This window comes from Pipistrellus kuhlii, unplaced genomic scaffold (assembly GCF_014108245.1).
Source record: "Pipistrellus kuhlii isolate mPipKuh1 unplaced genomic scaffold, mPipKuh1.p scaffold_m20_p_3, whole genome shotgun sequence".
Lineage (NCBI taxonomy): Eukaryota > Metazoa > Chordata > Mammalia > Chiroptera > Vespertilionidae > Pipistrellus > Pipistrellus kuhlii.
The window spans coordinates 173,233,299-173,246,590 of NW_023425529.1; the positions used below are offsets into that span (position 1 = coordinate 173,233,299).

A 13,292-nucleotide genomic window follows, 5' to 3' on the forward strand; every position below is an offset into this window, starting at 1 on the left:
CAAAAAAGGTGAACCTGACTTTAACCAACCTTTCAAATCAAATCATGCCTTTCACTCCGCAGTAAGTAGAGGGGACATGGGAACTGCCCTCACGGAAGCAAACAGAAAAACCCAGGAGGGTCTGCTCTCAGGAAGGCTGACACTTTCCCCAACAAATCAATGGTATAAAAGAGGGAGAACTGAAGGAAGGGAGCTACTCTACATTAAAAGACACTTAAGAGACATAACTAAATATATCGACCTCATAGGAGCAATCCAACTGTAAAAAGACTAAAGAGGAGAGGGAGGGAAGGAGGGAGGGGGAGAGAGAGAGGGGGGGGGGGAGAGAGAGAGGGGGAGGGAGGGGGAGAGAGAGAGAGAGAGAGAGAGAGAGAGAGAGAGAGAGAGAGAGAGAGAGAGAGAGAGAGAGAGAGAAGGGATTTAACAAACTAGCTGTGCTGAAATCTTGATAACATAAATATGAATGATGGTTTCTGGGGTTGTTTATACTCTTTATTTTATATTTTGGTATGTTCGAAAACAATAGACAGAGAGAGACACACTCAATCCTACGCAGAAAAAAAAAAAAAAAAGCAAAACTTCGACACCAATATCTTCTGTATTGTGGTCAAAACATGCCTGTTCTGTAAAGCTGCCAAGCAGACACCAGCTTCAGGAGGAGATGGGATTCTAAGCTGTAGGTGATTTAAGCTGTCCAGGGAATGTTTTTATCAGAGTTCTGTTATGCAAACATGCCCCCCTCCCGTTTTGGAGGAGTGATAATAAGATACTTAAATAAAGGCTTTCCTCTCCATCTCAATTCAGGCTTCTAGGGGTGGGACAGTAAGCAAGCAAAACCGCCAGAGAATCCTTCTCTGCTCATCTCCTCAGGGAGAGAAAAAACACCCAGGATTCCATGTACTCTCTGTGCCCTTTTCTCCATCTGTCAAAAGAGGACAACGTTGCTTTGCACAGCTGTTATTAGGGGTCAACGGATAACGTATGTAAGTTTGTGTCTGTATTTGGCACATGGCAGTGGCTCAATTAAGAAATGGGAAGTTTTTAAAAATCACATTCCTTACCCTACTGCCAACAACCTCGAGACCCTGAAATCTACCACAGCCACGTGGCCGGGGAGATGAGATGCAATGGCAGTCCAGCCCAGACACTCGTTTCAGCCTGTGCGATCACAGGCAGAGGGGCCAGTTAGCCTGGGCCTGGAATTTTGTCTGACCTGCACAATCTGTGAAATAGCAAATGTATGTCATCTTAATACACGATCTCCAAACCCACGCTCCTTTACCAGTTTGCTTATTTCCTAAGTGCTTATCTGAGAGGACTAAGTATGCTGGCGAGAGGTAGACTGTGATGGGAGTGAAAAATCTGAACCAGTTTCCTCCTGTTGGCACATTATCCGTTGGCACATTGTCACCTGGTATCTTTGGGTTTCCTCTCGTTGGCACATTATCCGTGTCAGTGCTGTTGCCTTCTGTTCCTTCCGTGTACTTCTTTGGCCTCACCAACCAGATCCTGGGCTCCTTCTTCACAGTTTTGAAATTCATGTGGACCAGCCTGCTAGAGATTACTGAAATCCTTCTCCAGCTGGTTAGTCAACAGACCTCCAGGAGGTCTTTCCCCATTCTCTCCATAATTACCAGCTTCATCATTATCTATACCTTCAACTTAGCACTTACTCTGCCCTCTATTATAGTCATTTACAGGCCAGCTTCCCCTACTAACTACTCAAGAGCAGAACGGTTCCCTTATTCAGCTTTTTGTCACTCCCCTCCCCTCAAATGTTTGCTAAACTCAAGAGAGAAGGGAATAGGAAGTCACCATAATATCCTGACCTGTTAATGTTCGATGGGGTTCATCTCGCTGACCTCTTGAGAGAGATTTAATTAAAAGACACACACACACACACACACACACACACACACACACGCAAGATCGACACTCCTCAAGCCTCAGCCACTAATTAGATTACTTTGTTCTTTTGGTTCCAGCGCCATCATTTCTCTAAAATCCTAGGGGCTGCATAAACTAGGGAATGGAAAGGAGGACGACAGAGGACCTGCATTTGCACTGACTACCTTACAACCTCAAGTCTGTTTTTCACTTTAACTCTCCAATCAACCTCCACTTCTAGTCTTTTCCCCAAGAAAAAGAGCCTTGATTGATTACAGGATAACCAATCACTGTATATCAGGTATGCATTTACTCATCTGAAAAGTGAGGCCTAGAGCTGAGAACGAATGCAGGTACCCACCAGAGCAGCATGCAATGGATAGCCTCATTCATACAAGCATCAGTGTGTGTGCATATCTGCATGGCTGTTCATTACAGATGTTAAAATGCTTATCTCTAGGTGGGTGAGAATTTTCTAGATAATATGTCAAAAATAGTAGTCATATTAGGAAAGCAATAAAAGATAAAACTACACATTTATATTTTTAAAAACTATGCTAAACTACCTTAAACCTTTGTATCTAAAGTGTTTTATTTGTAAAACTATATGTTAAAAAATACAAAGAAAATACTATGAAATTTAGTAATGCATGCCTTTAGGTCCACTGTGTAACATTAATTTCCCCCTTTTCTATCTTTCCCAAGTTTCTTAAAGTGAGCTTGTTACGTCTGGTGATGGGGGGTAGCAGGGGTGTGGTGGAGTGGTCGGGGAGGATTAGGCATTCCTCAAAGGTGCTCATCCAGGTACATCCCCCCAAACCACCACATATGCAATCATCCTTGGGCTGGTTTCTAGAAAGTACCAATGGCATAAGTAGATGCCCCTCGTCAAAAGTGAGGCTGGCACACGAGCCTGCAGGGCCATGAGCACTGTTTTCCTGCAATCTAGCTCTGAAAGGCTTTAGCTGCAGTAACCAAACTAAACCTCTGCCCTTGAGAGCTGCAGATCTCTATGCCTACCCTATTCAACCAGGAACAAAACAACGTTAAGAATGTTTAAGGAAAGTGGATTTTAAACTTTAGTGCCATCACCCCTTTACACTAGTAAAACCTATTGAACACACCAAATAAATTTTGGTCATGTAGGTTACATCAGTTGGTATTAATTTACCATATTAAAAATTAAAACAAAAAATTAAAAAAATATTTTTTTTCATTTAAAAAAAACCCACTACATATTAAAATAGCATATGTTTTTATGAAAAACAATTACATATTCCAAAATAAACAAGGAAAAACTTTAGTTGTACACTTTGGCAAACATCAGTCGTTCCCTCTTATCTGCATTTTTCCTTTTTGCAATTTCAGCTACCCACGGTCAACTCTGGTCCAGAAATATTAAGTGGAAAATTCCAGAAATAAACAATTCTTAAGTTTTAAATTGCATGCCATTCTGAGTATGTCACTTTGTCTCATCATGTAGGCATTGTGTTAACTATCTCATATCATCTCTTAGTACAATATATTGTTATAATTATTTTATTTTATTATTAGTTGTTAATCTTACAGTGACTAATTTATAGATTAAGCTTTATTATAGATATACGTGTAGTACATATAGGGTTCAGTTCTATCTGTGGTTTCAAACATCCACTGGAGGCCTTGAAATATATCCCCAGTGGGGACGGGGGGACACTACTGTATCTAGTTTAACAAAAGGCAATTGGATTCTCATATTCACTCCTAATTCAATCTATTGCAATGTATTGTATCAGCTGCAGTATATGGAGGGGAAAAGGCCTCACAAAGTTATGTAGCTCGTGAAGGAAGGACTATTTTAATATCTTTTATAAGTAATTGTGGCTACTCTGTTTTTATGTTACACCAGAAGATTTGTTACAGTGTGGAATCTGAAACCTTAACGATGAACTTTTCATATGGTCACATTAAATTTCATTTTATACTTTAGATAGATCTTTTACCCATGCATGATTTTACAACATGATGCATTGATCATTTGGAAAATATTGGTCCATTGAATTATACTGATCTTACAAATGTTGACTTATTTTATTCAATAAAAAGTTTTAAATATCAATAGCAATCTTACCAGAAAAGTCCGTGTGTTGGAAAGTTGTGAGATTCATGGTTTTTAAAAAATCTAATTTTTGCTTGAAAGCTCAAATTATTGCAATAGTATTCTTATTTTTCTTTTCTTTTCTTTTTTTAAAATATATTTTTATTGATTTCAGAGAGGACGGGAGAGGGAGATAGAGACAGAAACATCAATGATGAGAATCACTGATCAGCTGCCTCCTGCACACCCACAACCAGGCATATGCCCTTGACTGGAATTGACCTCAGTACCCTCAGTCCCCAGGTCAACGCTCTATCCATTGAGTCAAACCAGCAAGGGCAATATTCTTTTTTTTTTCTTGAAATGACATGCTCATTTAATCAATGTTCAAGAAAATGTCTGCCAAATATACAGCGTGAATAACCAGTCTGCCTATCAGTTTTTCTTTAACTAAAAATGGCATTCATGAGGAAAGCAGCTAGTTCAACGTACAACTTACCTGTAGAGTGCTTTATGTGTACTCCCCATTTGATCAAAACATGACTTGTATTCAAGAATTGAGATGAAACAAAATTAATAATTTTTACTCCTTTTTTTGTTGTTGTTAAACCTCACTGAAGTATTTTTTTTCCCATTGATTTTTAAAGACAGTGGAAAGGAGGGAGGGAAAGGGGAGAGGGAGAGAAGGAGGAGAAAGAAACATCAATATGAGAGAGATGCGTCAATTCATTGCCTCCTGCACCCACCTGGACAGGGGTTGGAACATACAACTCAGGTGTGTGCTCTTGCCTAGGAACGGAACCTGAGACAACTTTGGTTTTGGGGCAGATGCTCTAACCACTGAGCCATGCTGGCCAGAGCAATAATTTTCACATCTTCATCAACAAAAGTCTTAGGTGAATCTGGATTTTGTGAAAACGGGGTTTGAGAAGACAGTGATTATTAACATGGTTTGGTGCAGCTGTCTTGACATGTACATGGTGCCAGTAGTTGTGCCTGCTGTTGCACACGGAGGAAAACAAGCTGTTCTCATGAAAACAGGTTGGACCTTGTAGACTCCCTGCAAGAGCCTTGGCGAAAAACCAGGGGCTGGCAGACAAAGACTCTGAGAACTGCTGTACAAGAAAAAGCCCTCTTTATCTGGAGAAGTAAGAAATGCCTTTCTTTTAATGAGCAGGTGAGGAGAGAACATGGTCTTAAAGAATTATGTCCATGGTTTCTTCGGAATTTAAAATTTACTGTCCCAGTACGTTAACTCCCTTTATTCGTTCATTTCTCTACAGAGGTAATGAATAATTGGAGTTTACAAAACACTACAGTTGGGACAGTTATTGGCATTACAAAGAATTCTGTGCTTTGACCTCCTGAGTTCTCAAGGGATTTATTCATAGCTGGTCAATTATTAGGTTAAACAAGAAATAAAATCAAAGCAAAATGTTAACAGCCAATGCTAATCAAAGATAGACTATCTTTGAAATCAAAATGTAAATAAAGTGGATCAGATTAGCAGATCTACATGATGCTGCAATAACTTACTTCCCACATCAAACAAGATGTCTATATAAAAACTATTCTTACCGCCCTAACCGGTTTGGCTCAGTAGATAGAGCGTTGGCCTTCAGACTGAAGGGTCCGGGTTTGATTCTTATCAAGGGCATGTACCTTGGTTTGCAGACACATCCCCAGTGCAGGAGGCAGCTTACGGATGTTTCTTTCCCATTGATGTTTCTAACTCTCTATCCCTCTCCCTTCCTCAAATCCATTGTCTAAAGTTACTTTAATATTACTAAATTTAATTATTAAAGATTACCAAAATTATACACATCAAGCAAAAACTAGGAATGTTGTTCAGGTTTGAGGATAGAGTGAATGAAGATAGATAAATACTGGTTGGCTTAGTAAATGCTTAGCCCTTCTTTTTAAGAGAAAAACAATATTTTTGCTTTGTCAGAGTGGGGCATATACGGAAATAAACATTAGTTTAGGCCTCTGGTTTTTTAAGAGTATTTTGCTGTCTATATTGACTACAGTTTTGTTTCATGTTTTTGTGTATTTCTCAGGATGTCTGGGGCCAAAGCACATGATAGATATCTTTATACATATCCTGAATGGCAAATAAAGATGTGTCCTAACTCTTGACTGTGGGCTTTTCTTTGTGATGTGACAATGGGGCCCACAAACGCTTAGTTGTGCTGGGTGGGAGACCACTCACTGGGTTACTCAATCATCACCACGTCTGGATACGCAGCATGAAAATCATTGGCATGTTTCTGTGAACATCACTTCTGGTAGCTTCACATGAGTCCACAGGCACAGAATCCCTAGACAGTCCCCACTGAGGAGTGGCCTCAGAGGGAATGCGCAGGAGTCAAATGTGTACAATCCTGCAAGCTCAGCCTCCACACTTTGATGGACTCATCTCCTTTACTGTCAGCAGCTGGCTGCCTCTGGCCTCCCAGCTGCGTCCATCTCCTGACCTCTTTCCTTTACTCCTGCCCCAGGTCTGTGACTGCCCAGAGTCCCTACAACCATCTTTCTCCAGAACTTCCTTTTCACACTCCGGCTCCCCACCCATCCAGGGTCAGTACTGGATAAATGGGAAATTCCAGGGATGTCGCAGGAAAACTAGGAAGTGGTCAGATGAGTCATGAAGGGCTATGTCCTTGTAAGGTTTTAAAGAGTCTCCCCTTACACCACAGAACAGGATTTTTCTGTGCAACCGAGTGGATAATCCAGAAGAATTTTATATAACGTAATGTTTCTATATCTTCTTCTAGTATTTTCCTTACTTTATTACATACAAGAGAGTACGAGAAGGGGAAGCTTAAATTAATAAAAATTTAGTTAGGGAAATGTACTACTTTCCTGGGATTATATGTGAATTTTATTAATCCTTTCTCCTAATTTGCAAAGACAATTGGCTACAGTCACACATCGATGACACCTCATAAGATCAATACCTACTTTGAACTGTTAGGAAAAGAAAAAACCAACTCAGTGCTTTTTTAAAAAAACAAGATTGCCCTGGATGAGGAGTTCAGCTGGTTGAAGCATCATCCTATATACCAAAAGGTGGTGGGTTTGATTCTTGGTCAGTACACATACCCAGATTGCAGGTTCGATCCCCATTTGGGGATCAAACCGATTGATGTTTCTCTCTCACACTGATATTTCTCTCTCTCTCCCTCTCCTTTCCTTTCTCTCTAAAACCAGTATTTTTTTTTTTAAAAAAAAGGACTGTATTTTTCATTTGCCTAGCACTCTACATATATTACAACTATTTAATCTGCAACACAATCAAATGGTGTTTTATTTAGCTCTATAGTCATGAGAAGGTATTATTCCCTTTTTATAGCTGAAGGAACAGGAACACAACAAGGTTAATTTTTTTTAAGGTCCCAAAGCTTGATGATTAACTAGCAAAGCCAGAACTCTCACGGACATCTTCAAGTCTAAGGCCAAGGTTCTCCCCTGGGGCCACCATCTCTGCCTTGGCAAACTGCAATCTTTGGTTTTCTTGATCTTCATACTTATCACAGATAGAGCCGGTGCTCAGCGAATAGGGTGGTTTGATTTGGAGCAATCTAGACTAAGCTGCAAGAAATTTCCTACAGCCTTTGTAAAGGCCAAGTTTCCTGATAACTATCACCAACACCTTGGGCTGACAGTTTTTAAAATATATATCTCTTATTGATTTCAGAGAAGGAGAGAGAGATAGAAACATCAGTGGTGAGAGATAATGTACACCTCCTACTGAGGATTGAGGCTGAAACCCGGGCATGGACCCTGACTGGGAATCAAACCGTAATCTGGTTCATTGGTTGACGTTCAATCACTGGGCCACAATGGCTGGGCCTGACAGTTCTTTTAAGGCAGCAACCACAGACTCCTCCTTCCCCAGTGTCTAGCATACTGGGTGCTCGTTTAAGTTCAACAGATACTTGAAAAATGAATGTCCAAGTAAATTTTGCTATATAATCAAATCACAGAAAATTCTTCCATTAGTGATGGCAATGGGTACTTAACAGCCACCACCATATAAAAACATCAATACAAAGAAGCATTTATAAAAAAAACTCTCCCTGATGGCCTCTAACAGAGACACCTATAGGGTTTTTCCAACTCCCAAAGTCTACGATTCCACGGCAAGTCTATTCCTGACAGGCAATTACACTGCTCACCTAGAGCACCAACTATGGGCAAATATAACTGGACTCACAGTTCAGAATCTCACCATGTTCTTAGTCTGCAGTATGCTTCTGGAAAAGCGACACCTCTGTATATATGACCGGGAAGTTACCCATTCCAGAGGGAATGGTAATAGATGATAAGGTCGATCTGAGTCACAGCGGAACTGCTATTTGTCAAGGTACTATGTCGTAAAAAGAAGCTATATTAAGAAAAGTCATGCTAACTTTTATTTTCTCAAGAATATATGGCTGTTTGGATTTCTTTTTTTAGCTTCAAGTTCATTGTGCCATGAGCAGACAGGCAAAGGTTTTTTGTTTTGTTTTTAAGTGTTTTTTTATTGATTTTAGAGAAGGGAAGGGAGAGGGGTAAGGAGATAGAAATATTGATCAGCTGCCTTTCTGCACACTCCCTACTGGGAATCAAGCCCACAACCTGGGCATGTGCACCAACCAGGAACTGAACCAGTGACGACTTCATGCTTCATGAGTCAATGCTCAACCACTGAGCCATCCCAGCTGGGCTGACAGGCAAGTTTTGACTCCACCACAGAAATTATCTGAGCATTTCTGAGTTGTCCTATATACAGGGAAGGGAGGTAGGCAGAGTGGGCCAAAGCAGTGTCTAAACTCAGTTAAGCTCTTCTGTGACTTCAAGGATTTGTGGATGTTCGCTTTGTCCATCTCCATTGCTTCTCTGTACCCTGCTGTGAACTGGCTATCACCTTGCTGGCTACTTGTTTCATAGAGCTGCTGTAGCAGACTTAGAAAACATTTTGACCTCTCAGAAAAAGCACTGCACAAAGAACTGAAAGAGTCAAGTATGGCCAGCATTTCACTTCCTGTCTGAGGCAGGCAATTTCCAAATAGTAGAGTTACTCTAGGTTATCTTTTCTAAATCAAAGTATCCTACAAATACTCTTTTCTGACGCCTTAAGAGAACAATTTTTTTCAGAAAAAATTCACACAAATGGAATAATTCTGAAAATAGCTAAATTAAATTTTTTAATTTAATATTTATAAATGTATGCAATATACAAGGTACTGAGATAGATGCTGTAGGGATATAGAATTCTGTAAGAAATGTCCATGCCTACTCCCTTAGAGCCCCTGCACCTGAAAATGAAACCTTCATTTAGATTTCCTTCCCAAATAAACAAAGATTTCTTTTTCTTAGGACATGGAAGAACAATTTTTTTCTTCTTCTCCATTATTACTCTGTGGCTTCACAGAAACATTCTAGAACAAACTGGGGGAGAAACTCTTTTATCTGTTCGTTTCCAGCGACACGCAAGCAGCTTTCTCAAGAATAACTGAGCTACAGGATGACTACAACTTCCAAAGTAGTCTGATTAGATCTGACAGGCACATGACGGGAAGAAAGGAACCCATGTGACCTTCAGTTTCAGTAAGAAAAGCTGGAACATATTGTCAGAGAGCGCAGGAAGGAGATGAAGATCATGTGGTCTGGGAAGATGAAGAACGAGAGTATAGGAATATTCCAAATAACAGCAAGTCCTTTGGGACTCCTGAACGCCCTGTCACAGTCCATCACGTATAGCTACGCAAAGAAAGGAAAAGTTAAGGCCATTTCACGCCTCACTTCTGCTGGTGATTGAGCTTGAAAAAGAAAATTAAGACAATCTTTTCAGTCAAACACAGAAATTGTAGCCTGGACATTTAAGGAAATAAGCTCATGAGGTGGGGTACAATACTTTTTAGCAATTAGTCAAGTGTTCATACCCAATTAATTTAAAACAAAAAGCCCCCGACTTCCTTCAATTTGTACTGGTATTTGTTTGCTGGAACTGGTTGTTCCAATACATAAATGCTTTGGATGTGTTTACTTTCCCCCCAAGATTTACGGCCAAACTGTTCTCAAAAATAGAATAAACTTAATATCCCCTTCTTTCATTTTTTAACATTGCATTTCCCCAAAACCGCAGAACTGATGTTCTTCAACGAAGTGATTGCTGAGAACTGACTCCCATGTCCAGGAATGGGGAAATGAAAAAAGGGTTTACACTCCAAGGCAAATAGGGCATACTCACGATAAAGTCAAGCCCATTAAGAAAATCTACAACACATCAACATGTTGTAGCTATAGCTCTGATTGAGCCAAACCATCTTTGGAGACACAAATCACAAACAAGACAGCCGTATCTGGAGTTCAGACAGCAAGAGTAGGCGCCCTCTCCACGGAACTGGACATGACCCTCAGCCAGCTCCGTCCCTTGGTGTGCTCTCACAGGCGGCACATCAGCTAGTCTCAGTGATCCGATTGTTGTTGTAATCCACCCCCCCACCCCCACCTTAAAAATGAAAAGCAGATCCACTTACATGGCTCTCTGGCAATGAACTGAGGTACAGTGTTGGGCAGAGGAGTACTGGGGTTTGGAGTCCCTACGAGTTTGCTCTTGGCCATCTTCGTGTTTGCCTTAGCAAACTCTAGTCGTAGTGTTTGCGGAATTTCAGGATCGAAGCGGATGCCCTTTGGAAAGAAAAGAACAAATGGAAGATGTTTTCATTTCCTTAGAGTCAAACCGGAATGGTGACAAGATAAACACACCAGTAAATCCTGGCCTAGCTGAAAGAGAAAAAACATCAGCAAGAGCTCTCATTCTCGCCACTTGCACAGAATGCATGAAAACTCATAACCCAACACGTCCAAAAAGCCAGCGAGATTTCATTTGCTTCTTTTTTTAGTTACATGGGTTTTCAACTCTTCTTCATGGCTTTTCCTCTTGGACAACAAGGTTCAGATTCAAGTTTTAAACTTAGACAAGCAAATTAGGAGCACAGATAAACACTTCAATTAATGGTTACCGATAAAAGTGAACAGATCAGTGTAAAGCCCTGTGCAATACTAGAAAGTCTAACTCCTGAAGTAATAAAAGGCCCAGGCTTGACCGGCGTTCTGACACTGATTGACCTAATGCAATTCTTCAAGGCCTCAGTTTATAGAGGGGAATTCCCATCCCTCTCTAACGGGAGAGCTTTTATAGCAGTGACACATGTACTCAAGAGTTACTAAGACAGGAATGAAACACTTTTAAGATTTCAATATAACAAGTATCACTTAATTCTAGTTGTCTTATAAATTTACATAAAATCCAAATGTCTTGATGTGGTTAAGCCCTGATCTTGATTATAGCTGGCTTATTAGCTACATAGAGAAATAACAGATTATGTGGGCCAGCGAGAGGATAGTCATTTCAATTACCCTGACCCCATTATTTCAGTTTACCTATAACAAACACATTCAATGATATCAATCACAAATACTATAAAAGACAAGATTCAGGGCAAGATAAGTGTATTTTGAACCTCCCCACCCCCATTCAAGAATGCCTCCATTGCTAAGCAAAACAAATCATTTCATGACACGTATGTGCAATAACGGGGATTCTGAACTCAAACCACAGCATCAAAAAGATACCCCAGTATAGTGTATAAACGTGCACCCAAATCAGATTTAGGTCCCAGGTGTGTCTGTACATGTTTTGGAAAAGAAGGTCTGAAAATGACTATCCTAAAGCCCTGTGGGTTCCAAAGCCCCCTCTCTTCTCCTTGATTAGCTGGGGGAAAAAACAAGAGCAATTTCCACAGGAAATCAGTAAGAACCTCTGACTCTGCTGATCAGGATGAAGAACTGAGCTTCACGGGCTCAGTTCCGAAGATGGGAGGAAGAGCTTGTGAGCGGGTGGAAACAGTAGCAAGAGAAGTAAGGTGGGGGAGAGGGAAGACAGGTCCTCGGTAGGTACAACGAAGGCTACAGAGCCTACCCAGATGTCCTGGCGGTGGAAGAATTTCTCTATGGGCCCGCTTTAAGAGTCTCTTAGAAGAAACCAACTGAAGGTGGGAAACAGGTGTGTGTGTGGAGGGGGTGGCGGGGGAAGGAAGAGGGGGAAGGAAGAGGAGGGAGGAAGAAAGGGACTCCAGTTGTGCAGCCCTAACCAACAACGAAAAGCGAAAAGGGGTACGTTACATGAGACAGAAACAGAAATTCTTTTAACTGGTCTCAGTTTTTGTTTTAATCTGGGAAATCTTAACGTTATATTGCTAACCATGTACACAGTGTAACGAAAAAGAACAAAGCAAAATTCTGAAGCAGTGTTTGCTCCCATCCACTCTACCTGAGAGCATTTTACTGTTATGAGCACTAATGTCACAACAGAATAAACATTTCTGAACATGGACCCGAAGGCCGTGGTCTTTCTGGGAGGCAAACACAGTCCCTGTGAGGCAGGCGCAGTCCCTGTGTGTCATGTAAAGGTATGCCGTGATGGGAATGGCATGTTCACGTCACACACCCTCAGGCACACACGTGACCACCTGCGATCGGTTTCAGTGTGTCCTCACCAGCATGAACTCCACGAACCTTTCTATGAAGAAGCACATCAGCCTGAGCACCGTGGCCTGGGCCTGGGCCGGCGGAGCTTCCAGCCTCAGGTAACGAGGCTGCGCACCTGAACTTGCTGCCTCAGCTCTTTCACTGATGCTTCAGTCAACGGAGGCTCCACACATGTGCTTGCCTCCTACATAACCCAAGCTGGTGGCTCAGGTCCTAAAACACACCAAAGGCAGTCTCCCTCCCCTCTCATCTCCCCCTCTTTTCACCCCTCCTCCACTGAGAGAAAATAGCACCACCACCGTGTTCCAAATCAAAGTTCCAGCTCCTTATTAAAAAAGCTAAGAAGTTAAAATGACCTAATTTGTTTGGCAGCGTTTTCATAGGCTGGAGGCTTAGCATTCAAGCCACATTCCTCTGGTATCTTTAGCAGCAATACCGTATTTGGTAATCAATATCCTGCTCAGCTCTGTTTCTATCCACAGGGATTAGCCGATTCCAAAACATCTTAAACGTTCAAAGATGACGAAGAGGAGGCAGGGGGTGGGGTGGGGGAATATGGGAGAGGAAGAGATTTAAAAGAGGGAGACAGATGAGGAGGAGACGTGAAAAAATACCTTGTGCTTTTAATTAGAGCCTAACAAGATTATCTTCTGGCTACAGGGACTTCGCATTAAATGCTGTCAGGATAAAGATGACTGCCAAGTCGAATCTGTGCCTTCAAAAATCAACTTTTTTACACCCTTGCTTTTACTTCACCAAAACCCATCTCATAATGAGCGGAAACTTT

At 41.2% G+C, this 13,292-nt stretch overlaps 1 protein-coding gene across 7 annotated transcripts in view; it reads right to left on the reverse strand.

Annotated features, from left to right (window-relative positions):
- The window catches only part of RBPMS (RNA binding protein, mRNA processing factor), a 160,886-nt gene that overhangs the window by 47,474 nt on the left and 100,120 nt on the right, over window positions 1-13,292 (reverse strand). For all 7 annotated transcript variants that reach the window (XR_004991443.2, XR_006743014.1, XR_006743013.1 and 4 more), the window contains one exon: window positions 10,492-10,642. Coding sequence is in view for 4 of the 7 variants with exons in the window: in XM_045588904.1 (XP_045444860.1) it covers window positions 10,492-10,642 (151 nt within the window). In the remaining 3 variants the exon portion in view is untranslated. The remainder of the gene's footprint in view (window positions 1-10,491; window positions 10,643-13,292) is intronic.